This window comes from Podarcis filfolensis (assembly GCF_964270895.1).
Source record: "Podarcis filfolensis genome assembly, chromosome: 7".
NCBI classification, from domain to species: Eukaryota; Metazoa; Chordata; class Lepidosauria; order Squamata; family Lacertidae; genus Podarcis; species Podarcis filfolensis.
This window is the reverse complement of record NC_139603.1, coordinates 64,473,145-64,499,717: the sequence shown is the minus strand read 5'-3', so window position 1 is coordinate 64,499,717 and position 26,573 is coordinate 64,473,145. Positions and strand designations below refer to the sequence as shown.

General features: G+C 44.0%; 1 protein-coding gene across 1 annotated transcript; it reads right to left on the bottom strand.

The window, feature by feature from the left end:
* Positions 1-393: 393 nt before the first annotated feature.
* On the bottom strand, positions 394-26,153 carry RIPK2 (receptor interacting serine/threonine kinase 2). The gene is made up of 11 exons (XM_083623344.1): positions 25,069-26,153; positions 14,076-14,229; positions 13,108-13,263; positions 11,689-11,846; positions 10,474-10,523; positions 9,627-9,788; positions 5,993-6,078; positions 5,728-5,823; positions 4,447-4,528; positions 2,373-2,549; positions 394-1,010 (listed from the first exon to the last, which is right to left on the bottom strand). The coding sequence occupies exons 1-11, from the start codon at positions 25,287-25,289 to the stop codon at positions 655-657; spliced, it is 1,698 nt and encodes a 565-aa protein (XP_083479470.1). The 5' UTR covers positions 25,290-26,153; the 3' UTR covers positions 394-654.
* Between the last annotated feature and the right edge of the window lie 420 nt (positions 26,154-26,573).

Sequence of the window (26,573 nt, the reverse complement as noted above, 5' to 3'; positions counted from 1 at the left end):
ACAAAAAAAAGAAGAAAATTTACCACGTTTTTCAAGGGAAAGATCATTCTCAGTACACAAGCTTGTCTACGGTTCCTGATCTTTTCCTACATTACACAGCTGCAGCAGTGGATATTCTCCAGGGAGAGTGCTCTTGCTTATGTGATACGGCTCAATAAGTCTGGTCAAGGTCTCTGAAAACTGACCAGGAACCTTAGAATATGCCCTATAATCTCCCACAATGCACAGCAGCAGTGGAGCAGTTAGGGTGTAGGTCCCACAGCAGACGAGTCAAGGCAGAAAGGCTTTGCCCTTCATTAAGAGGGCTTGAAAACAACTTCTTTAGAGCAATTCTGCCAACTTACGAAATCAGTAATCTTGTTCTTCTTTTACAAAGGTAAAAGTAAAGCTGTGTGCATTTTCCCCATTCTTTTTTTAATATTTATGTATTTTTATAGATCCACAAAATACAGAAGTCTCCACTGAGATGCAGTGTAAAAGCAGTTTTTAGAACTTAAAAAAACAACAAGGGTGTCATGTAATACTTTCACTTGCCAGGCTTCCCCCTGACCCACCCACTCCAAACTTCAGTCTAGAGTCACGTAGCAGTGACATTTCAGAAAGTGGAATTCCAACTTTTAGGGAAACACTGTAAGATCTTTATACGGATGTTTATCAATTCAAAGATGTGGACCTGCAGGGAGCAGATATATTTGGATAAGGCTGAAGTCCCAGCTGTTTGTTGTCTTTCAGTTTTTGCACTATGACTCGAGCAACTTCCTCTCCTTGGCTGTCGGTCGTATCGAGCAGCTGCCTGACTTTTGAGGTCCTTGTAGGTTTTGTGCTGATAAGTTCATAATCCTCTTTCATGATTAAATCCCTTGAAAGGAGGGCATCCAAGGACTGGTTAAGGCAAGCCTCCGTCATCTGGTTGACAATGTCTTCTCTTCTGGTTTGGATCCATTGGTGAGCCACAGTTTCATCTTGCTGCTCCTGCTGCTGCAGAGTATGCAGACTCTGTAGCATAAAATCTAACAAAGGGCAGAGGGGAGAAAGATGTCAAAGGTGTGAACGCATACGAAGAGCATCACAATGCAGCAGAACTATTTGAGAGAGACTTGCCTGCGTTTCAAAATACCAGAATTATGTGTCATTTCAACAGGATTTCTACAAAAACCTCTAAGCAGTTTGCATAAAGCAATGCAAAATATTCATAATAAAAAATACCCCAAATCTGAAAACCAAGTATAGTCGTACCTTGGAAGTCAAACAGAATCTGTTCCAGAAGTCCATTCGGCTTCCAAAACATTTGGAAACCAAAGCACAGCTTCTGATTAGCTGCAGGAAGCTCCTGCAGCCAATCAGAAGCCGCAGAAGCCCTGCTGGACGCTCGGCTTCCAAAAATAGTTCGCAAACTGGAGCCGGTTTGCGGCGTTCGGGAGCTGAAACATTCGAGAACTAAGCTGTTCGAAAACCAAGGTACAACTGTAGACATAAAATTTATCAAAATATGAAAACCAAACCAAATATGGTTAATAAAGCTGCATATCTGGGTAGGTCTGCCTAAATCTTAAGCAGGAACTGATAATGAGAGTGCAAAGGAGTCTGCCTAATGTTTATAATTAGTATTACATTAGTCAACTGAATCAATTTGCAGCTTCATTCAAATAAATCAGATAAGACTCTTTTTGTTTAGATGACTAGGATTCCAATCTTGATAACTAACCATTGCTTATCAGTCAGATTCTCAAAAGAAATACACGTATTTTACAAGTACATTCAAACTCCTTCCTGCACTGCAATTCTTTCCCACCTGTAACAGTTTCTCTTTTTAACCTCTTTTTGTTTTATAGTCACTTGAATTTGCAATGTATTTAATGATATGAATCAAGTTATCAGAACACTAATAATAATGGTTTAAATAGATGCACAAACCAGTTATTTTGCAGTCATATGCTGCCCAGTCCTCCCTGCATTTATGCAGAAAGAGGTCCCACGGTGTTTAATGCAATTTACCCCCCCAGTTTGCAGAAACAGCAGCCTCAAATTAATAAACAGTCCCTCCCCAACTTACAGTACGAAGGACTTTATTTAGATCGTTGCTCAGAATCTGGTTAAGTACAAGTCATTTGTGGTACGTTTGCAAGGAAGCTTTGAAAGGGAACAGTTGCAGAGTAAAATTTTCTGGTCAGAAAAACTGTATAAACTCATCCTCAGAAACATAATCAAAGAGGCAAAAGAGGGAAATGCGGGTGAATTTGCATAAAAGCTGCATCAATGCTTCTGTGTTCAGAGACCTGATTTAGCACACCATGCTTCATGCCAATGTTACTCAATACTCCAAGTGATAAAGTGAGATGGAGACAAGGAAAACGAAGGTTCCACTTTTGTACCTGAGTTACTTCTTGGTGGCTGACGTGGGTATGGCGTGGAATTTGAGGAATCAGAACTATCTGTGGTGGACGAGCAGGAGTTTTGTTGAGATGCATAAGACGGAATAGTCGACAGCAGCGAGCGATTTTGCTTCAAGCTAATCAATGAGTGAGGTTCATCCAGAGAATCATATTTACCTGTAATGAAGACACAGTGGTTTGTATGTTTTTTTCAATTTTGAATTCAAATCACACCAAAAACAAAGCCAGAAGTCATTTTGCATGCTTAATCCTGCATCCCGTGTTCTGCAGCCCAGATAGGAGAGCTGAAAAAAATTCACATCTGGCAAGCAATGCAGATTGTGTACATGGGTAGATGAGTCTAAAATGCCTGGGACCACACATTTTCATGGCCCTTTTAGCAGCTATGGTGCCTCATTTACCAGGATTTATATTTTGCTCTAGGACGCTTAGTTTGGTCAGAATCAAGTATACACCTCTAGAGTTAAAGCCAAATGTATTACTATCAGCCACCAAAGCTACTAAAGGGCCATGAAAATTTCTGTCCTGGGTTTTTCAGACTCGTCTACCCTTGTACTATCCGAGTCATGGAGTCACATCAGTGTAGATGTGCCCCTTTGCTTTGACCACCGTCCACAAACGTGAGGCCGCAGCCCATTAATGGAGGAGCTTGCCAGGGCTGGCCCAAGGCATGGTGCTGCTCCAAGCTGCAGGGCCGAACAATTAGAGAGATGTGGCTCTGAATCCCTTTTATGTCATGCAGGAGGCTGATCCTAGAATAGTTTGCAATAGCTGTGCAAGATCTGGAATCTGCATCCCACGAGCCTTTGCAAGACTGAGGGAGCTTGGGGAGGGACACTTAATGCATCACATGCTGTATCACTGGTACCTCAAGAAATAGTGCAGGGGTCAGCAAGGTTTATCTTGTCTGGGCCAGATTGGTCCCGCGGATCATGCATGCGCACCGGTGATTTCTGGTGTCTGCGTGTGTGCAGATGTGATTTCTGGTCCCGCGGAGGCGAGTCCCCGTGCCGCACTGTGCTGATTTAGCACAGTGCGCAAGTGGGCAGATCGTGGGCCAGTCAAACAACCTCCGCAGGCTGCTTCCAGCCCATGGGCCTTAGGTTGCTTACCCCTGAAATAGTGTGGTCTGAAGTTTTGTGTGGCTGGGCTGACTCCAATCTTTTTCACTTAGTGCAATATGATGACAATGTAACGTAGCAGTGAGAATGAACACCCAATCAGCTTGTCCAGATATGAACAGTCAGGACAAACCTGTTGTAGCTTCATGACCCCCAAGCTTTCCTTCATATTTCTACTACTTCTTCAACCAATTAGTATTCCACGGATCCCTTAACGGAGCAGACGGAGGCTGCATTCAGGAAGCACTTTAACTTTGCTTTTCTGACATTTCCTTTATCTGATCATCTCTGCATTATATGTAATCTGTCACATGACATAAACGCCACTTCTGGAAATCTTGCAAAAGTTTAGCAACTTGTTTCCATGTTGCTTTGAGAAAAAAAATTGTCCGGAACCCTGTTAACATGGAAAATAATGGGATTTGGTGTGTGTGTGTGTGTGTGTGTGTGTGTGTAATGTTAATCCCTACAATTTCATGCCATGTGATGAGATTCATTCTTCACTCTTGTGGGTGAATCATGGGAAGGGGGAGGGGGGAAAGAGCAAAAGCATGTATGGCCATGAAGGGTGGCAATCCCCATTTGGGACAGCTGCATATCCCTGCACTGTTAGGGGTTGGACTAGACGGTCCTCAGGTTCCCTTCCAACTCTATGATTCTGTGACATGTCAAAAGATGTCCACTGCTGTGTCACGCCACACCCACTGGTGTGAATGAAACTCTACGGCAGTATATTGTCCAAGAGGTAACACAGTATAAAATGAGCATTAGAAACCAGAACAGCATTATAACCCAGAAAACTAACATGATAATCCCCACGTCTGATGGCCCCCTTGTTGTCTGTTGTCCCAGAATGTCGGACAAGAACCAACGGGTGGAAATTGCAGGGAAACATATTTAATATAAAGTTGTGCTAGGTCAAGAGGGCTTACCTTCCGAGAGGAGATTGCACTGTTTCGATGCATCCCGGACAGTGTTTCGTGAAAGGTAGCTATCACATTGCGATGAAGAGTCCTGCAATTATCACAGCATACGGAGCAAACATTTGATAATGGTATTTCCATTGCATTCTTCCCCTGCAAAATCTCCCGCCTGAAGCCCTATGAAGGGATTATTACTATCCCATTTTAATACACAGCATATAAACACAACTTGATGTATACCTAGAGGGTGGTATTCAACTGCATTTTAATTAGAGCAGACCCACTGAAATTAACGAGCCTGAGGTAGTCCTGTTCATTAACTTCAGTGGGTCTACCTTGAGTAGGACAATCAATGGATATAAACCATTATTATTATTATTAAGTCCTGTCCATTAATTTCAAAGTGCAAAACTTTGTTGAATACTGCTCAGAGTTCCCTATTGTCTCCCAGGTAGATGTAGACCAGAGTTGGGCCTGCTTTGAGTTTAGCCACAATATTGTATGTATAATGTGCCTTCACGCTATGCCCTTGCAGGCAGAGGTGGAGAACTGGATCTGGCTGGCTCCTTCCTTATCACCTCCCCCTACCCTGTGAGCTATGTTTCACAGGTAGGTGAATGACATTTTACCCCATGTGGGCAGTCAGCTGGTTGTCAGAGCTTGCAAGGAATTATGCAAGGACCTACATCAGCCAAATGCACAACCATATTTGGGCCAGACGTGTCTTTACATGTCCCATAGCTGATATGTCAGGTGTAGTGCAGGTGGGCATGGCTTAGCCAAACAGCCTCACAGGCTAAATGGCTTCCTCATCAGAGACCCACTTGCTACAGATGTTTGCATCACACAGTCAGTCTACTTCAGGGGTCAGCAAGCTTACCAAATGATGGGCTGGTCCACACTCCGTCCGTTGGAGGATGCACCCGGGTTGGAAGAGTGCCCGTGCGCATACGCACAGGCGCCATCAACCTGGAAGTTGGTCTGCACACTGCGCTGGTAAGAGCCAGCGGTGGGGGGCGGCAGGGGTCGCCATGGGCCAGATACACGAGCCCCGTGGGCTACTACCGGCCCATGGGCCTTAGGTTGCTGACCCTTGGTGTATTTAGTGCAGCCATGCCCTTCACTCAATACAGGAGCAAAGAAGGCCCACAAAATAGAGTTTATGCACAAAAGGAAAATGGTTTAACACATGCAAAGTGCTTTAGAGTATATTACATGGTCCCTTCCAATGCTACAATTCTCTGCGTTACAGAAATACTAAGGCAATAATAAAAGAAAAGGTTGCTTTACCTCTTGTGTACTGGGATTTAAAGGTATATTTAGAGATATTGATTCACCATCGGGCTTCTTGCTAGGCATATGAACACATCGCCACTCGTATTCAGCCTGAAAGAGACATTAGGAGGCTTGTATCAGTCACCTTTGGAACTGTGAAAAGAGGATACATTCTAGGTATACAATTTCAAGCTTCAGTAACATGGCCATCCTGTTTCTTTGCGTGGACAAATAACTTTCACTTTGTGTATTTTCACTTTGGGTTACAACGTAGACTTACTTTGGCTTTCTTTAACTGTATCACTGCTTGAAGCATCGGTATCTCATCAAAGGTTCTCAGCACGGGTTCAAGCTCTATTAAGCACCCTAAGCAAGAAAAGAGGAAAGAAACCATATTCAGTCCTATACTATTAGCTCTTATAACAGTAAATTACTGAACTTTTGAAATCACATTTATGGGGGGGGGGGGGAAGCGACTTAAGGGCACACACCATAAAACACACTGTAAGGATGCTAGCCCTAACCCCCTGCAGAAGCAAATTGCAGGCTTAAAAATCCCAGCGCACACACAGATCTGGGATATTCAACAGCCATGCATCGAGAAGGGTTGCTAACAGATTTATTTATATAGGCAGGCCATCGGCATGTAAAAGTCGCAGCTTTCAGGTCTCCTGCAACTGGGGAGACCAGGATGTCAATGTTACCTTGGCTTTCTGTTTGCACTGCTCTTTGGGTCGGGAAATACCCAGATTTCTATGGATAAATTTATTTTTTGATATGGACTGGAATGAAATACCGTATTTTTCACTCTATAGGACACACCCGACCATAGGACGCACCTTGTTTTAGAGGGGGAGAACAAGAAAAAAAAAATCTCTCCCTCTCTGCTCAGCGCCCCTTCAAAGAAGCGGCAGAAGAAATGGAGCCCCTTCCATTTCTCCTCCCGCTTTGCTGAAGGGGCGCTGCGCAGCTCTCCCTCTCTGCTGAAGCCAGGAGAGTCTTGCTCTCCCGGCTTCAGCAAAAGGATCCCGAAGCCTTCGGAGTGCAGCGCAAGTTCCCGCTGCGCTCCAAAGGCTTCAGGCGGCTATCCCTGAAGCCTGTAGAGCAAGAGGGGTCGGTGCGCACCTTCCCCTCTAGCTCTCCAGGCTTCAGCGAAAGCAGCGTGAAGCCTCCGGAGCGTGGAGGGAGCGCTCCCTCTGCGCTTCGGAGGCTTTGCGTTGCTATCGCTGAAGCCAAGGAGCCTGCACTTGCTCCATAGGACGCACACACATTTCCCCATACTTTTTGGAGGGGAAAAAATGCGTCCTATAGAGCGAAAAATATGGTAAAAAACAGACCCGAGAATACAGTCCTTTGAAATATTATTAGTTAACTAAGGGGGGGGGGGGAATTCAAAGCAAGCAGGACTCTTTGCATCTAGCGATGCACTGCAAGCTATTTGCTTTCAACGTTGTGTCTACATTCCACACAAAATGCTTTCTGCTCTAACAGCTTTTTACGACTTAACATTAAGGAAGCACAAACTCAGCCATGATGATGTGCTTCCTTCCTCCTCGTGCAGCTAGCCAAGCCCTGGCAAATAGCAGGGAGGCTGGGAAACTATCATGCTCAATGCTCAAGTGGCCACACAAAGATCAACAGGATTTCTGCCACTACAGCTGGAGTAAATCTACCTCAAGGCACTGATTTCAAGATCCCTGATCTAGAAGGTGGCAGCTAGTAACTGGCCAGCCTCCTTTTATTTTTTAACAGGGCCTCATTCAGAGCCTAGGATTTGCCAATCAGAAGGTCGGTGGTTCGAATCCCCGCGACAGGGTGAGCTCCCGTTGCTCAGTCCCTGCTCCTGCCAACCTAGCAGTTCAAAAGTGCAAGTAGATAAATAGGTACCGCTCCGGTGGGAAGGTAAACGGCATTTCCGTGTGCTGCTCTGGTTCTCCAGAAGCAGCTTAGTCATGCTGGCCACATGACCCGGAAGCTGTACACCGGCTCCCTCGGCCAATAAAGCGAGATGAGCACTGCAACCCCAGAGTCGGCCACGACTGGACCTAATGGCCAGGGGTCCCTTTACCTTTTTTTAAAATACCAATTTAACCGTCATGACTTCCTCCAAAGAATTATGGGAAGTGCAGTTTTTTAAGGGTGCTGAGAGACCTCCATTCCCCTCCCACAACCACAGTTCCCAGAGTTTCCTGGGAAGAGGGATTGACTGAAGAGAGAGGTGGGAAAACAGGAGGCTCTCCATAAAGATAATTGGCAAAAAGGCATCCAAAAGGATCAAACAAACTCCGGAATTATGAAGCCAGAGCTTCATTTATGGTACAGCTGCATATCTGGAAAAACAAATTGTCAGAGAACAGGCTGCAAATGACTCAAGGCAAGACCACATTATTCACGAAATTTAACTTTCTGACTTTTGCCTTGATTATTGCAAAATGAAGGGAAGTAGGAGAATCTGGTTATTTCAACATTTCAACATCTGACAAAGCTTTTGCTAGCAGCTGCAGATACGTTTTTTTTAAAAAATGGGGGAAAGCAAGAAATTTAAAGATGGTTCTTGGCAAGATAAAAAGGTGTATAGCCCAGTTAAATCTTACAGGCAGAAAACTAAAAAATAAAACAGAAGGCTGAAAGCTCCTACAGTGAGAAATCTGAAAAATTAGCTTATTCACTCTGGGCAGCTTACAACACATATAAAAACATAATAAAACATCAAATATTAAAAACCCGATACAGGGCTGCCTTCAGATGTCTTCTATAAGTTGTATCTGTACCATAAATGAAGCTCTGGCATTCACATAACTCATGCAAATCATACACTGTAACTGTAATAGATGCAAATTTGGGTGGGGGGGGGGTCACAGACACTTGGAATGCTTCCAGAACTGTTCTGGCTGTATAAACACCATACATTTAAATAACCCAAAGAATCACAGGAACTGTATCTTTACTTGTTCCAGAGCTATGATTCCCAGCACCTTAACAAACTACAATTCTCTTCAGTGTTAGAAATTCCCTGGGTGGCAGGCGCATTTTGCTTCTGGTGCAGGTCCAAGTGTGGAGATTTCTGGGTGCCATGCTGATGTCAGACATCTCCACCCAGCCAGTTTAAAAACCTCTACCTTAGTCCACAGTTAAAACTATTTCCATTTCAACTGTGTGTGTTTCTCCTTCTCACATACTGGGACAAGTGAATGGTAAGAGCAAGCTACAGTCAAGCAAAGTGAGATCATAGAATCAAAGAACTGTAAAAAGGCAAAGGTAAAGGACCCCTGGATGGTTAAGTCCAGTCAAAGGCGCCTATGGGGTTGCGGCACTCATTTTGCTTTCAGGCCGAGGGAGCCGGCGTTTGTCCACAGACAGCTTTCTGGGTCATGTGGCCAGCATGACTAAACTGGCTTCTGGCACACAGAGGACTGTGACAGAAGCCAGAGCGCATGGAAATGCCATTTACCTTCCCGCCGCAGCAGTACCTATTTATCTACTTGCACTGGTGTGCTTTTGAACTGCTAGGTTGGCATGAACTGGGACTGAGCAGCAGGAGCTCACCCCGTCGCGGGGATTCGGACCCCAAGTGTCATCTAATCCACCCCCATGGCAAATAGACATTCTGCTGTGCCGACCGTAACCAAGGTTTAAGCATTTGGTGCCTAGCTTATATGTCCAACTTTCTAACCATGGTTCTCTGGATTCTTTGAGGGAAGCCATGTGATTTAAATGCATGCTGAGTACACAGCCTAAATTGAGCAATCTCCTAATCACACAGCCAGCACACAGCTTACACTCACTGCCAAGAGGGGCTTATGTGGAGGGCAATAGTTATGCTTCAATGAAATTAACAGAGATTATGCAGCAACAGGAGAGTTTAGTGCCGCCTGCCAAGCTCCCTACCCTGCTATGCAAAAGGTGAAGCTCACTTGAGAAAGAAGGCCTTTCGTCTGGATTTTGCCCCCAGCCGGATTCCATTAATGACAGCATCAAGGCCCGGTGAGGAATGTCTAGCGGAAGATACTCGTCCCCAGTGTCCGGACGCTTTCCTTGTGACACGCTATACATAATCTGCAAGGGGTTTATAACATCTGTCAAAAGTAGATATTGCGCACTTATTAGAAATATGTGTACTTCTCACGCCATGGCAATACAACAACAACAACAACAACAACACACACATCCTGTGAACACAGAGACAATGTTGACCCTCTTAAATTATAAGATATTGCTACCAATCCTCCCTTCCTTTCCAAGTCTTCACAGTATCATTTATTTAACCAAAGTGGAAAAACAAAGTCATTACAAGACTTTGTACAGTGGTACCTCGGGTTAAGTACTTAATCCGTTCCGGAGGTCCGTTCTTAACCTGAAACTGTTCTTAACCTGAAGCACCACTTTAGCTAATGGGGCCTCCTGCTGCTGCCGCGCCGCCAGAGCCCGATTTCTGTTCTTATCCTGAAGCAAAGTTCTTAACCTGAAGCACTATTTCTGGGTTAGCAGAGTATGTAACCTGAAGCGTATGTAACCTGAGGTACCACTGTACATTACATTACAAGAAAGAACGGTCATTACAAAAAGCAGTAATAATTAGGATTGTATCTAACGCTATTCAGAGAAGACCCATGACTACATTAAGTTCAATGGGTCTCCGCTGAGTAGCGCATGCATTGCATTATTTCAAGGGGCAAGTTCCTCCTGATTGCTGCATGTTAAACCCAATCTTGCTGATTCTAAACAGAAGTTATGCAACGAAACTAAAGAAAGTAGTCTGACCTTCAAACGGCTGCTTTCTTGACAGCACTTCCCACATAATAATGGCATAGCTGTTCAAAGAAAAAAAAGGAAAAAAAATACAACATAAATGTAAATCAGTCCGGGACAAAATATACTCTGCCCCAGGTAGGCTTCCAAATGTAGTAACTGAGGGGACCAGGCTACAAGGGGACTCCTGAAGGCAGTTGGAGAACACAAGCATTATGTTGGAATAAGCACTCAGTGGCTGTTGCCCTTCACAGCTGCAACCTGAGGTGTGCCTTTCTGCATGTATGTGCAACTCAAGGGTGAATAATCCTGTGCAAAAGTACGTACAAAAGAAAGTGGGAAGAGCTGATTCAGACAAGCATGCTTGGTAGCCTCACTCACACAAACCTACATGACTGGATGCTACAGCCATCTGCTAAGAAACATGCATGTGTGAACTCATGCTTACATGGACTCTGCCCATTCTAAACATTTTGTGCAGTCCTGCCACTGGAAATCAACTGGTAATGCTGCAGATTGAATGGGTGAGATGCAAAACTATTATTTATTAAATTTGTTGACACCCATTATCTATAAAAATATTTATATACCACTCTGTCATGTTGGCTTAAACCTTCAGAAATGAGTCTAATGTAATTTCAGATGCAATTGCAACCCTGAAGTAGTAGGAGGTTTCAAATTTCGCCATGTCTAGGGCGTGAATTTTGGCAAATTTCTTCAATGTGAGGGTCATAAAAATATATTTTTTGGGTGTGAGGAATAAAAACCTGCTATTATTTTTGTGACTGGAAAACATTTCGCTTGGTAAATTTACAATTGATGCAGATGCACATAAACTGCTTTCAGAAAGCCAAAGAATGTTAATTTTACCTTCTAACTAACCCTAACTAATAACAATAACAACAACAACAACAACAAAAACAACAACAACAACAATAATAATATTAATATATAGTATAACTGCAAAGTACTTGGCAATCATATCTATGCAATTTTACACACATTTTATTTACCAACCAAAACTGGATGATATTAATTTAACCAAAATATCTTTTGAATTCCAAAGTCATGTTACAACCTTTTAGCACCCCTCATTTTTTGAATTCGAAAGCTGAAAAATTCAGCACACCCTATGATACACCCAATACGCCCAAACATGCAAGGATTTTTAAAGAACATAAACAACAGTGTGCATCTTTTCTTAACTCTGTAATAAAATATAAATACCTGTATATATCATGCTTTATAGTTGCACGCGTTTTCTGACTGAAATCATAATCTTCAGGTGGCATGTAGATAATAGTCCCTCCCTCAGGCATTGATTTCTCACCGCGTGACAGTGACATAGATACCATGCGCCATTTTGACAAACCAAAATCTGCAATCTGGAAGGAGAGAAACAGGAACTCGGGACAATCCACAAATATAGAGTACCTGTCAGATACACTGGGGTGGGCGCAAATCAGGTATGGGGAACCTCTGGCCCTCCAGGTGTTGCCGAACTACAACTGAACTACAACTATGGTGTTCCATTTACCGTAAACATTCTAAAAAAAATCTTACTCAGCAAATGGTGCAACACCCTTGCATGACCATCCAAATCCTTACACAGCTTTATTACTTCACTTTTCAAGGATATATTTAGTGCATGAGTCGCAAGAATGAACTCCACCCACTAACGTCCAAACCAACACAATGGAAACCGTTCCTTTTTTGCCCTTAAGAAAACACAGTTGCATTATAGATTGCCGCTTAATGAATAGCCAGACCAAATAAGCCTCCCAAATTCTTAAGCCATTAAAGGCAAATGTTTCTTGTTCACTGAGGCAATTTTGTGACCACAGTTCATTTTTTTTAGTGACAAAACCCCTCCAAAAACCAAGTTTCTAATCATGAGTGGCATGTATTGGTTCATAAGCATGTAGGCACTGTCTGGTGAAGTCTCAGGCTTTCAGGGTTCAGCAATACCTTATAGTGATGAGAGAGAAAGAGTCATTCTTCATATCTTTGTACCACCTTAAATTTGTAATTTTGCGTAATCTTCTCTACAAAATCCCACCCTCAACTGTTCAGCTGCTCTCTATATACTGCAGAGTAGGTGTGGCAAAAAGCAGATTACGATCTACAGGTAGATCTCTAAGTGATTTGTGGTACATCAAAAATTCCTGACGCCCAACCATTTCACAACACCAACAACAGACAACACACAGAGACACTGCTGAAATGAAGAAAGCTGGGGGAACCAAGAATGGATTTGTGTGTGGAAGAACTGTGAGCTCAGTTCAGTTCTGGTATTCTCCACAAATCTCTGTGCTCAGCAGCTGTTCAGAGGGATCCTGCTCTTTAATTCTAAGGCTGTGTACATACCGTACACTGAAAACACATGACCCCCCCCCAAAGAATCCTGGAAATTGTAGCTGCTAAGGGTGCTGTGAATTGTAGTCCTGGGAGAGGTAAACTACAGCTCCCAGAATTCTCTGGGAGAAGCCATATGCTTTAAGTGTATGGTGTGAACTCAGCCTCAGTGTCTTCTGCACAGGGCTCCATTTGACAGATCTTGTGAAACACAAATTAGAGCCCCAAAATCCAAAATGTGCCCTCCCTTGTAAAGAATCACAGGCCCTAGAGAGAGAAACATGCTCATACCTTAACATGAAAGTCACTGTCAAGCAAAATATTATGCGTCTTCAAATCATGATGCAAGAGAGGAGGACTCATGTTGTGAAGATAATTTACTCCCAAGGCAATTTCATAAAGAATGCGAAACCTCAATGACCAAGCAATGTCAGGATATACATTTTTCTATTTGAGAGAGAGAGAGAATGATGAAACACAAATTTAGGAGTAAGGCCACACAGTTAAAATGATTCCGTATCACAAAACTAAAGTGACACTGAAAGGGAAAATAACTCATAACTTAAAAGTGATAAAAGCAACAGAAGAACCAGAAAAATGTTATGCAATGTGGTGGCCGTCTCTTCAATATGCAAATGAACTGGTCGTAAGGAAATCTCTCCGAAGCATCTTTGCCAATATGGCTATCCTGAATAGTACGGCTTGAGCTATATTCTATCTGTGATGGTTGTCCTGGGACATTAAATACTAGATAATATGTATGGATTAATAAACATCATTCATGTCAATATGCAACCCTGATACCTGGTATGTTATGTATCTGTTATTATGCATTTTAATAAACCTCAATAAAAATTATTTAAAAACTTACTTCAAACTACAAAATGCTCCTTTAAACCACAGATTCAATAGCCCTTTGGAGCACAGCTGGGGAACCTGTTACCCTTCACATTTAGCTTGGCTCACCCCTGACCAGTCGCCAGGCTGACTGGGGCTGATACAAGCTGGTTTCCTGCAACATCTGGAGGGTGATAGGTTAGCCCACATTTTCAAGGGGGAGTGGGACCTCCTGCCCACAACAAGTTTCATCTGAGAGCAGGCCCTCCTTTCAGACTAACGCTATATGTGTTTGACCAGCAGAAAGGGTCTTACGCCCTACTCAGGTGTTCAGAGAGTTGGGTTCAACTGAAGAGCATCGTCTCTTTAATTCCCCCACTCCCTTAGGGGAAAAAAAAAAGCCGTGGGCTCAATATACTTACACTGTGTAAAAGTTGGTTCAGTGACCCACTTGGCATATATTCCGTCACAATGCCCAGAAATTCAGGTTCGTTGCAAATCCCCAGAATTGGCAGAATGTAACTGAACCTCGCCTGGTGTAAAATTTCAGCTTCTTTCAGGAGATTGTCTCTTTCACTGCAGGGACAGGAAGAGAAGGGCAAACCAGTTTTACCGCATTTGAAGCTTGAAATATGCAGCTGTAGGTTAAAGCTCCAGAAGGAGTTCATTGAAGCAGTGTGCTGAAAACCACACACTGTGAGAGGGAAGTAACGGCTGGGGGAAAACAGTAAATTAATACTAATAAAAATGCATTAACGGCCTTTCTCTACGAAATCACATTCAAGGTGGTCTGCAATCAATGAAGTTGAACAAATATCAAGGGTGCCTCCAGCAACCCAGTTATTGAGTATGTGTCCTAATCTGCTTGCACAAAACTCACACGGGTTAGATTATATACAGACTTAATGGTGCACCAGTGGCGTGTGGTGAAATTTTTCATAGGGCTTTGAGAAGGAGGCACCAGGCCTCAGACAAAATGCTCAAGCATTCTGGCAGAGGTTTGGCTTAGTGCTACATGCAAACCACCTCTCTAGTTGCAGAGACTAGCTGTGGCACAGAAGTGGGTGGGACTTGTCTTGCTACTGGACTGGCATTTTAGTTGAAATACAACAAATGAAAGCAATTTATCTTGTTAAGTCACTTTTGAGACTTTTTCTTTAGTATAAAGTGACTGACAAACAGAAGAGGAAGAAGAGGGAAAGGATCGCCCACAAATACAGCGAGATCTAGTCTTCTTCTTCACCTTTTGGCATCCTTGAGAGGTTTGCATTGAGCAGAGTTAAGGGTTAAAGGGAAAAGGGAAAAGAAAACAGAAAACACAGCACTGAGTAATTCTTTCCAGCACTGCCCAGTCCTGCAAGAATGAGGTAGTGAAAATCCCCTAAGCCACCTATTAATCAGAAACCACATTGCAGATTCACATGACTGAAAGCACACTTTTCAATTGCATCTCCCTGGTATCAATCAATGGTAGCTAAAACTACAAATTTATATTTAGCTGAATTAACAAAGCTAGCTAAATTTCAGATTTCCATGCGCTTTCCTTCCTTCACAGAATTTAAGGCTTAAGAGTAAGGGTGGTGACCCTCAGGAGGGCAGTCTCCTATCCAACCACTGACCAGCCCCAGACCTCCTTCAGCAAGACAGTGACCTCATGTGCCTTCAAGAAGCACTATTTTAAAGAAAACCCAGGCAGAACATTTTCATGAACAAGTTGTGGTACATTCCCTACCACTAGTGAATATTTACTGTTCGAGTTCCAGCCAGTCAGCCAAGCTCCCCTTCAGAATACTATAAGGGCCTCAAGATGGAAATTCCTTTCTTCCACTCCCCAATTTCTGTTTTACTTTCCAATTCAACACTCATTATTTCACAGCTTCAGGAGCCCACCAAACGGGCTTTTTGGGGTGGGACGTTGTTCTCTTTTGATTTAAATAATGGTTTTTTTGTTTGTTTGTTTTACTTTTCCACACCTGAGGATGCACCTGGGCATTCAGATGCTTCCCTCTTATTTATCAGTTGCCCCCTTGGGCTCCAATCCTATTGCCACAGGGGCACTGAACTGGCTATTATTAGAGAGAGATAATCACTTCCTCTTCTGATTTAGGTTGGTCTAAAAAATTAATTATGCTCAGTGCTTCTCATAAGTCAGTGTTTCTCAAGCTTGGGTCCCCAGCTGTCGTTGGGCTCATTTTTGAGAAACAATGTCATTAAGTGCATGAAATTATTTCTAGGAATTACCTAATTCTTACAACAATGCTGCAATGCAGGCTATGATTGTCATCATACCACACATAGTACATTCAGTAGAAATAAATGACTTATTCAAAGCTGCCCATTGTGTTTGTGGGCAAGCTTAGCTTTCAAGTGAGCCCTTAGCAACATCACCCATGTTGCAATGGCTTCGCTACGTGCTGCATTAATTGCATTGTTTGCAATTAATAGATTTTTTTTAAATTTCCAGCGGGACTGCAGTGTATGTGTGTGTGTGTTGGGTAGTTTAACCATTTCCTCACCATTTATAATCCCTCTATAATTGCTAACTGTGTGGAGTGATGGTGGGGGGGGGGGAGGCAATTTATATTGCAATAATTCCTGGAGGGGAAAGGGTTAAACTTCACACATTGCACTCTTGATAGAAACTGTCCTGCTCCTAAGATGAACAAAACAAAACAAAACCTTCTGATGTGGTTGCAAGGCACACAATTACTATGATATGTAATTAGACCCATTAGTAATTACAATGTACTTTCTGCTTACTAGGATGCTGCAGGTAGACGTGTAATTGACTTGCACATCCACTGTTCACATTTCAACAACATGTCTGAAGAAGGATTGGTGCTTCTCCCTTGAGGGACAGTCAATTAGCTGCACCCATATCAGGTGGAACTGAAAGACTACTCACACATCACACTGAAAGGAAAATGTCCCAAGGTCCCCTCCAACATGTTACAGAAGTGCAGAAGTTTCCCATACCTTATAGAGCAAATTTATGGGATGTGTAGGGAAAAGAGAGGACACGAAAGCACCATTGTGCAGCTAAAACACCTTGCACTTGCAGACTTGTTCAGTAGGATACTGCCAGGGGCGGACTTTGGTCATCTTTGGTACTATGAGCAAGTCCAAAATTTGGCACCCCCAAATGGATTTTCTCAGTTGTTAACTTTCTCAGTTTTGCGCCCCCTCAGTTCAGCGCCCTATGCACTGCCCTAAATCCAGTGCTGGATACTGCCCTTAGTTTTTCAGGAATTTCTTCAGACTTCACCTAACTTTCACAGTTGCCACTTTCACTGTGTTTTGAGTTTTTATATTTCCCCCCCCAAAGCATTCATTACTTGAGAAGCTCAACTTACACTGCCTACAGCACTCCCTGCAGCTATGGTAAAGTGATCAATAAATGCTGAAAATTCAGAAACCAGACAAACCTAATATTCTGAATTGTACTATGCCATTCTTCCTTCATTGAGCTACCTCAAAGCACAAACAGCCACTCCTTCTCCATCACACACACCTGCAAATCTTCCCTGCTTTCCTTCCACTGCTTGGCAACCACTAGCAAGTACATTTTTGTAGCATTTGGCTCTATTCCCATTCAAAGAAAAAGAATATAACATGCTTTGTGGCAAAAGGCCACAATAGAGTTGTCAGGCTAAACAATCAGCCTCTCATCCTCTGGGTGAATTATTTACTCAGGGTGAATTTAGATGGAAAAGATTTGATTTAGATCAAGTTTCTCTCTGGTTAGCAGAGGCTGGTCCACTGGGGCAATTAAAAAAAAAAAAATTCCCACCAAAATTTCAAAGCCACACACTCTTTCCTGTCCCACATACATTTTCTACTTTTATCTGAACTCAAGACAACCTCTGCAAACATTTCTTGGATAATTATATTTACTTACTGAGATTTTTAAAAATTGACCTGAAAGAAAACAATATACACAGATGTTTAAATGCAATAGGGAAAAAAACCCCCCAGACATGGGCATACAATATCCAAAATCTATACAGGCTGAATCTTGCCCCTTCTAAATACCTGAAGCATCTTTTGGCAAACAAATCCCCTCTGTATAATTATCTGATTGGGTGGAGGAGGTTATGCATTTCCATCTTTATTCACATAGATTAAAAAAGGAGTCCAAATATGTCATTTTTTTCCTTGTTAGAAATTCCTCTTATCCTCCAGTTTTGATAAGCTAAATGTTCCAAAGACCCACAGCCCAAATTTTGGCCAACCAACCTTTCATAGAGAATCATAGAGAATCCTGTGGTTTCCCAATGACCTGCTAATCCAAGACGCACGGCTGCTGATAAAAGAGCTACCCATTCTAACTGAGATCCAGCAGAATTTCGCACTGTCAATGGTGCTAAGGACAGGTCAGGAGGGAGAATTTGGCCTGTGGTGTTATCTCATATACTGTATTTTTCGCTCTATAAGATACACCAGACTACAAGACGCACCTAGTTTTTGGAGGAGGAAAACAAGAAAAAAAAATATTGTAAATCTCAGAAGCCAGAACAGCAAGAGGGATCGCTGCGCAGTGAAAGCAGCGATCCCTCTTGCTGTTCTGGCTTCTGGGATAGCTGTGCAGCCTGCATTCGCTCTATAAGACGCAAACACATTTCCCCTTACTTTTTAAGAGAGAAAAAGTGAGTCTTACAGAGCAAAAAATACGGTATTTCCTAAAGACTAATGCATACTAAGGGGCATAAGTAACGGTACAGGACACTCATACTATCTATAGGGGTATCTCATATATTCCATTAAGATCAATGAGTTCTACCTAGTTTGTCTAACTACACAGAACATTCATGCTGTACGGGAGTGGATAATTCTTTCTGAAGTTCCTGTCTGGTAAATTTCTGCTCCTCTTCCTTTATGGAAGGGCTGGAGATGCTGGACTCCAGTGCCCACCATTCCCACCCAGTATGACTAATCTGAAGGACCACAGTTTCCTCATCCCTACTGTATTGCGGACCTGTCCCCACTTCTCCAGTTTTGTATGCTGCAACCCAGAACCACAGGCTCACTAGCAATCCAAAACCTTAGCTCCCTCTCTTGGCTGGCCTAGAGACAGATGTCTTTACCTGCTGGATTGCCAGACTGTGGCCAGATAAAATACAATGGATAGAATTCTACAGGATGTGTTGCTAGTGTGTGAAAACAGGCAAGGTCCAAGGATCCCCAGGCAAGCACCTCCAGATGGTGGAGACATCAGGAGACATCCTGGTGCCCAGGCATCTTCACTTGGTCACAAGTGGCCCATATACACCTGGTGCCCAGTAAATTTTGAACGCTGCTCAGTCACACTATACTTTAACATCAATTTTCAACAGAACAATCAACAGAACTTCAACAGAACAATGGTTCCTGGGAAGGAAGGATCCTGGGAACTATAGCTTTCTAAGAGTTCTGGGAATTCTTGGGAGACTTTTATCCCCCTCGTAGAAATACAATTCCCAGATTTTCTTGGGAAGAGGGATTGATTTTTAAACCAGTTTAAATCTGCAGTGTGGGTGTGTTCTTGGTTATATACAATACAGACCCATCCACGCAACGGGCTGAACTCCTGTTGCTCTGTCCCAGTTTGTGCCAACCTAGCAGTTCGAAAGCACACCAGTGCAAGTAGATAAATAGGTACCACTGCAGTTGGGAGGTTAATGGCATTTCCCTGTGCTCTGGCACTCGTCATGGTGTTCTGATGCACCAGAAGTGGTTTAGTCATGCTGGCCACATGACCCGGAAAGCTGTCTGTGGACAAACGCCAGCTCCCTCGGCCTGAAAGCGAGATGAGCGCCGCAACCCCATAGGTGCCTTTGACTGGACTTAACCGTCCAGGGGTCCTTTCCCTTTCCCTTTTTTTAGACCCAGTGAAATGAGTGGTCCTTAGTTAGTCATGCCCCTTAATTTCAATGGACCTACTCTGTGTAGGAGTCACTTTGGATGCAACCTTTTGCATCAGTTTCAGTGTTGAGGTAAACAGAGCCTAATCCCAGTCATTCCCCATTATCTATGCTGCCACCTCAGCGAAAGCGCAGTCTTGAAAGGCATGTGCACATTCGCCACACCCAGTTGTGCTATAAGTTATGTTGCCAGTTCACACTTCAGGACAGTCCCCTGTCACTCATAGGACCTAACTAGGCCCCTGGGATAGTACAAGGGATCTATACATTTGTTAAATCTATATACCGCCCTTCATCCAAAGATCACAAGGTGGGTTACAACATTTGGTATCTCCTCAAGAGCTTAAAACCAACTCTCAAGTGAATACCAAGTTGTATCATAGCAAGGAACGGCAGCCAACTGACCAGAAAGCGTTACCAAATGCTGTTCTTTGCCAGTAGTTAGAGGAGACCAGGCCCCACTATGGGCATTTGTGAATCGCTAGTGCTGGAACCATATTGCCCAACATAATCTGTGTTCTTTATATCGGGCCACCTCGAATCTCTACTCAGCTGTGAGGATAAAATGGGGAGGAGCAGAACCACTGCATGCCACTACGAGCTCCTATGGGGAAAGGGTGGAAGATAATGTAATGAGCAAATAAAATAAAACCTGCAGCCCCCTGCATGGAGGTCATTTGAGAGACAGTTCTGGACATCAGGAGAAAAGGTGATGCCTTTAATGGAGCAGGAGAGCTTTGGATGGCATATTCTGACAGTGATACAGAAATCTGGGCCATAACTATGGTGTCCGAGAGAAGGACAGGGCAACCTCTTCTCATCATTGCATAAGAAGAATTCCTTCCCCCTTCCAGTTAAGGAAGGTGCAGGAGTTCCACCTTTCTCAGCATCTGGTCACACTAGCCAGAAGTGAATTTACAAATGCAGTCAAATTAGATACTTTCCCAAAGTAGGGTTTTAATTTCACCATGTGTTTTGCAGAAGTCCTAAAGGCCCTGGTCTGCGGTTTCTAAGGAGTATGCACAACACAGTATATGATAACAATTTAAGAAATACTCCATCTAGATGGGGACCGGATGTCTTGCAATAGGGAGGGTACAATTTTTTGCACCCTGATATTAATAGAGCTACAACACTGAACTGATTACCAAAGAAAATGTACTAAAAATATGCCCAGGATTATTACCTCTCCAGAAATATTACCCCTACACGCAAATTCAAAAACTATGTTTATCATATCATAGCTCAATCAAAATGTCTTTAATCAGACTGTGGTTTGCTTAGATCTAAAAAGGCAAGCGCCTGATAATTCTGAGTATTCATTTCATCCTCATATGACTCCAGCTACCCATAATCTAGATTAATTTAAAAAGAATATTAAATACTCTGCACCTCAAAAGCATAAATACAGTAGGTACATATTTGATTTATTGTCACATACTGTATTTATTTTTTATTACATTGATATCCCATCTTTCCTCCAAGGAGCTCAACGTGGCATATGGTTTTTTTCCCCCATCCCCATTTTATCTTCACTACAACCTTATAAAGTAGGTTAGGTCAAGAGACAGTGAATGACCAAAGGTCACCGCAGCAAGATTTATGGCTCAGTGGGGATCTGAACCCTGGTCTCCAAAGATCTAGGCTAAGGTCACATTTGCATGATGCATTCAACACACATGGCTTCCCCCATAGAATCCTGGGTAGTTTCATTTACCTCTCAAACAGCTACCATTATCTGCATCCTTAAACTACAGTTCTCAGAATTCTATGGGGAAGCCATGTGGCTTAAATGTATGGTGGAGATATGATCAAACACTCTAATCACTACATCACAGTGAAATGTGTGTGACTGACTAGGCACATTAAGCTGAACTGACTCACCAGAGGTGAGTCAGGTAGGAACCATTTAATTAGATGAGTGTTGTTCTGCGGTTTCTCACAGTCATCAAGGAGGGTCAATCAATATATAGCGTACTTTTGTACATACCTTCTCCGCAAAAAGCTACAAGATAGCTTCTATTAAATTACTCTCCCATCCAGGATCAGCTATTTAGATCCCCCCTAGTTTATTAGTAGTCATTAAATGTATGAGTTGCCCCATGCCAAAGTCTCCAGGTGACTTACAATAAAATTTATTTAAAACATCCAATATAAGCAGTGCAGAGAATGCAATAACTTTAGCAAAGCAACCATAGCAAAAGAACCAGATAAACAATAATATTCCCACCTCAAGCCCAAACAGACTTAACAACTACAGCGGTACCTCGGTTTAAGAACTTAATCCATTCCGGAAATCCGCTCTTAAACCGAAACCATTCTTAAACCAAGGCACGCTTTCCCTAATGAGGGTGCCCTTCTACCATTCAGATTCCATTCCTAGACTGCGGTAAAGTTCGCAAACCGGGACACTACTTCCAGTTTTGTGGAGTTCGTAAACTGAGATACCACTGTACTTGCTTCACGTTTTTTTTTCAAAAAAGCCTTATAGGTAATCCAAACAATGTTAATAGTCTACAAAAAATAAAGTATTTTTAGATTGCTGGGGGCTGGCAGAGGAGGCATGCAATTGCTGCATTTCTATGCTGGGTATTCAGAAGGGATGGGAAAAACCCCATCTTTTCTTTGCTAGCCCACTCACTTGAGGGCATGCAATTCTCTGCTACCTGTGGACCCTAGGCTAGTGCTTCAGGCTCCTGGCAGTGGCCAAGAAGTCAGGAATCATGTCCACAACCCTTGCGCTTGTATCGGCCAGGGCTGCTGCTGGTGTGCGTGTGGAGAAGCAGTGGGTGGGGAAACAAGTCTTTGAGGAACCAGCAGGCTGGCATATCAGAGAGGATCAGGTCAGTGCTGTTGCTGTCATGTGGGTCAGCAAGGGAATCCCAGAGTTGCTTAACCACCCAGTCCCACACAATAGGGAATAAGCTGGTTTTCAGCGCCTTAGCAATGACCGTGCTAGTCAATAAAGCCTTGGATTAATTTTGTTCAATCTGACTGCAGTTAAACAACATCTAGCTGGGATCGCCTAGGACATTTTCTTTGAGATTCATGTGCAAGGTGAAGCAGGGAACATTCCTCCAGAACCATGCCTGGTGAAATGGGGGAAGGAAAGGGGCATGAGATGTAGGAAGCCCCCTACTGTATAAAGGTAAAATTCACATATTACCCTGCCCACTCTTTGCTGCTGGTTCCTCCCACCATTTGCATGTGGCCCTTTGAGGGTGGCCCAAAAGGAAATATGACCCTCAGTCTCAAAAACGTTTACCACCCCTGGCCTAGACTAATCAGTCCCTTGAGGGAAGATTTTGTACACAGGGCTACCAAGCTGTAAAAAACAGCTATCATCAGAACAGATTCAAAGGTAGAGAGTTCCAAATGCATGAGTTCTAGAGTGCTAAATGCAAGATTTGTGTTTTGAACTGAGGAAGCAAGACAACTCCCTAGTCAAATTAAGAAGATAAAGCTTAGAAGTTCCAAAAGGCCCAAAGCAACGCTAATACAGCTGCAATTCAAACCTGCTTACCTGTGAGTAGGCACCACTGGACTCAGTGGGACTTACTTCTATGCAGACATGGATAAGAAGGTTGAGTACTCAGAATAGAGTGCCTGCTTAAGTATGCATTGTAGGCCCACCTTAAGTAGGTTTGCTCAGAAATAGGCCCATTGAGTTCAGTGGGATCCATCTTCAGAAGTGTTTGAAACTCCCATTGTTCTAGGTGCATTTTGCGACAAGGGATTTCATTAGCGCAAGCAGTTACTGAGTTCTGGGCGCAGAACTGCACCTAAGAATTCAGATTAAAACTGCAGAGTGGAAGGAAAGGAGGACCTTTTTCTGCCTCCCCACTCTCTGAAGACTGGAGAAGAGACCCTCTTAAGAATATCAGGGGGTGGGTGGAAGGCAGGAGAAGGACTAGACCAGGGATGTCCAACAGGTAGATTCAGTTACAGATAGGTAGCCGTGTTGGTCTGCCATAGTCAAAACAAATTTTTTTTTCTTCCAGTAGCACCTTAAAGACCAACTGTTAGTTCTTGGTATGAGCTTTCATGTGCATGCACACTTCTTCAGTGTATCTGAAGAAGTGTGCATGCACACGAAAGCTCATACCAAGAACTAACAGTTGGTCTTTAAGGTGCTACTGGAAGAAAAAAATTTTTTTTGTTTCAACTGGTAGATTGTGATCTACTAGTAGATTGCGGGGTGTCCGTGGTAGATCACTGGACCCTCCCCCCACCGAAAAAAAGCTCAACAACTTAACAACTTTGGCTCCCTTAACAAAGCTCAACAACTTAGGTAGATTACTGCCAGCTTTTTTACAGTGGGAGTAGATCTCAGTCTCTTGAAAGTTGGACATGCCTGGACTAGACCGTGTGAAAAATGAACATGACATTTTAGCTTCAGTTCATTCATTTTCAGCTTTGTATTCTTGTTATAAAAAAGTGTGCCTAGACATTCCGTTGTTGCTCCCATAACTTAGGTTTAAGGTGCCATTTAGCTCCTAGCTTTCATATCTCAATTTCTAACACTGATTTTCAGGTAAGTGTGTTTAGGGTTAGAGTCCAATCCTCTATGTATTCCCAGAATGAAGTATTACTGGCTCCAATAGGACACCTCTTCAAGTTGCAAACATATAGGTGTAGACTTGGGTGAAGAACAAGGATGTCTGAGTAAACAGAGAGAGAACTGCTTTGGGTGTTGCACAATGTGGACTTCTAATCTCTTCTAAATAAAGAGCTCTTGGGGGAAGGGGCAGAGAGGAACCACTACAATCTCTGAACACAGCGTTTAAAATCCAATCTAAAATAAAAACAAGAAGACTAACCACAGGAAGCTGCCTTTATACTGTACTGTCAGGCACATAGGTCCATTCAGCTCAATATTGTCCAGATTGACTGGCCGGTTCCCCCCCTCAGTGTTTCAGCCAAGGGTCTTTCCCAGCCCTGCCTAGTGATTAAAACTGGGACCTTCTGCATGCTATGGCCCTTCCAAACAGAGGAAACCCTGCAGATCTTTTCATCCTGGGCAGAAACAATACTGTATTGACAAGGCTTTCAGCAGGAAGAGGGGGTGTGGTTCTTTAAACCAAAGAAGTGAGGCAAGGGCTAAGGGCAAAACAGTTGACAATACACTGGTCCCAGCAGAGAATGCCAATTCTGAGTAATGGCTTACACTCAGTATTGACTTGGACTGGAGAACCTTGGGGCCAAATCCCAGTGTAGCCATTATTTCAAACCATTGTCCTGAGAATAAAAGGGAGAGGGGAGGACCATGTTTTCCCCCTTTGAAGAAAGGAGGAGATGCTAGGAACACATGAACCTGCCTTATCCAAAGGCAGACCAAAATCCCATCTAGGTCAGTATAGCCCACACTGACAGACAGTGGCTCTCTTGCAGGAAATGCCAGGGTTTGAATCAGGGACCTTTTACATCGGATAAAAAAAATATTAAAGTTTCTCGATTTCACAGCTGCGAATGGGGTTGAGGCAATCAAACCACCCCACCCACCCGCAACTGTTACCTCTCTAGCAGGGGTCCCTGCAGGCACTTGACAGCCACTGGGATCCGCCAGTCTGCGTGGCGCGCGGAGGACACCGTGCCATACGCGCCGCGGCTGATGAAGCGCAAGTCCGGGAGCTTGTTGGAGGAGATCGTGGGGAGCGTGTAGCTGATGTCGCAGGACGCGCAGCTGCCGTCGCTCCTGCCGCCGCCGTTCGTCCTCATGCCGGCGTCAGCAGCCATTAAGTCAGGCCGGCTCTGGACTATGCCAAGTGCGCGCTCGCCAATCCCCGGGGCCGCACAGGAGCCGCGGAGCCTCTTCCACTACAGTAGCCAAAGGGGGCCAAATGCGCGCCGCGTCTCCAAGAAAGCAGAAGGTCCTCTCTGGAACCCAGAGCCTCTAACATCCACCGAGATTTCCACAAGTTCTTCTGCGCCGGGCTGCACAATTTCTCCGCCTCACATTCTGCTGTCCAAGCGGCCCTGACTCACCCGTTTCTCTCTAGAGAGAACACCAGTCTCTCCACGTACCCGCGGCGAGCCTGCCAAATTCTACAGCTCGCACCCGTCCCTGCGCTTTAACGCCCAATTGTCACCCTTGCCAAATTCTCTCGCCATCGCACCCAAACTCCGCTCACCTTTGCTCTTTGCCCCACATTCACAACCATCAGCCTGGCCTCTTCAAACCCCACCTCCCGATGCAAACAAAGTTTCCGCAGGACGCGTCTCTCCTGCGCTTCCCTTCCCCTCGAACAAAAGTTTAGACAGTCGCAAAAAGTTCCAGATCCCTTCCTTTCCCGATCTTCCGTCTCAAAGGGCTTAAGATCCAAAACAACGTTGCAACTTTTTGGGATGTTGTGTGTGTGTATAAACCTTTTTTTTTCAGATCTCCAGATGCACTGCCGATAATCCCCTGGCACAAGGAAGCCAGATCAGATGTGTTGCTGCTTCTCCCATCTTGGGAATCCTCCAATCTGCCTATGAGGGCGGAGGTATTCAAGACCATGAGCGGAGCAAAAATAAAACACGAGTGGGACCTCGGTCCGTTCTCCGGCTGCACCAACCACGCGTCAATGGCGACTGGGGAGCCCCGCCTCGACGCGCGCAACAACAACCTCCTCGCCCAGCCTTTCCAGAAGAGAGCAAGGGAGGAGGCGAAGGTTCTGGGCCAGAAGACTCCGCCCACCCAAACTGGGAAAACAAGAGCCTCGCCATCCGGAAAGTCTGGCTCAGCCTGTGATGTGAGTTCAACGTTGCGTGCGGCTACGCGGGGAGAAGGTGAACATCCCACTCGTCTTGTCTCCCTTGGCGCTGTTTGAAACCGAGAGCCGGGCGCCCCCACGGCGCAGCTCCAGGACGCACTGCTGCTCCCCCTTACCTCGTTCAAAATAACTCCTATTTTGCTCTGTTGTCGAGCACCGATTCTGGGGAGAACTCACGAGCGCGCTTCCAAAGGGAATCCACTCACTTTTTGGCCACTCCTTGCAGGCTGCGATCCCATCCCACGCGCGCTTTCAAAGAGTAAGC

Excerpts from the sequence above, each read along its gene's own strand:
- RIPK2 (XM_083623344.1), bottom strand. The coding sequence starts at position 25,289 with ATGGCTGCTGACGCCGGCATGAGGACGAACGGCGGCGGCAGGAGCGAC. Across the intron at positions 5,824-5,992 it reads TACAGTTAAAGAAAGCCAAA|GCTGAATACGAGTGGCGATG; the intron begins GTAAGTCTACGT and ends TGTCTCTTTCAG. Across the intron at positions 4,529-5,727 it reads TAAATCCCAGTACACAAGAG|GACTCTTCATCGCAATGTGA; the intron begins GTAAAGCAACCT and ends TGATAATTGCAG.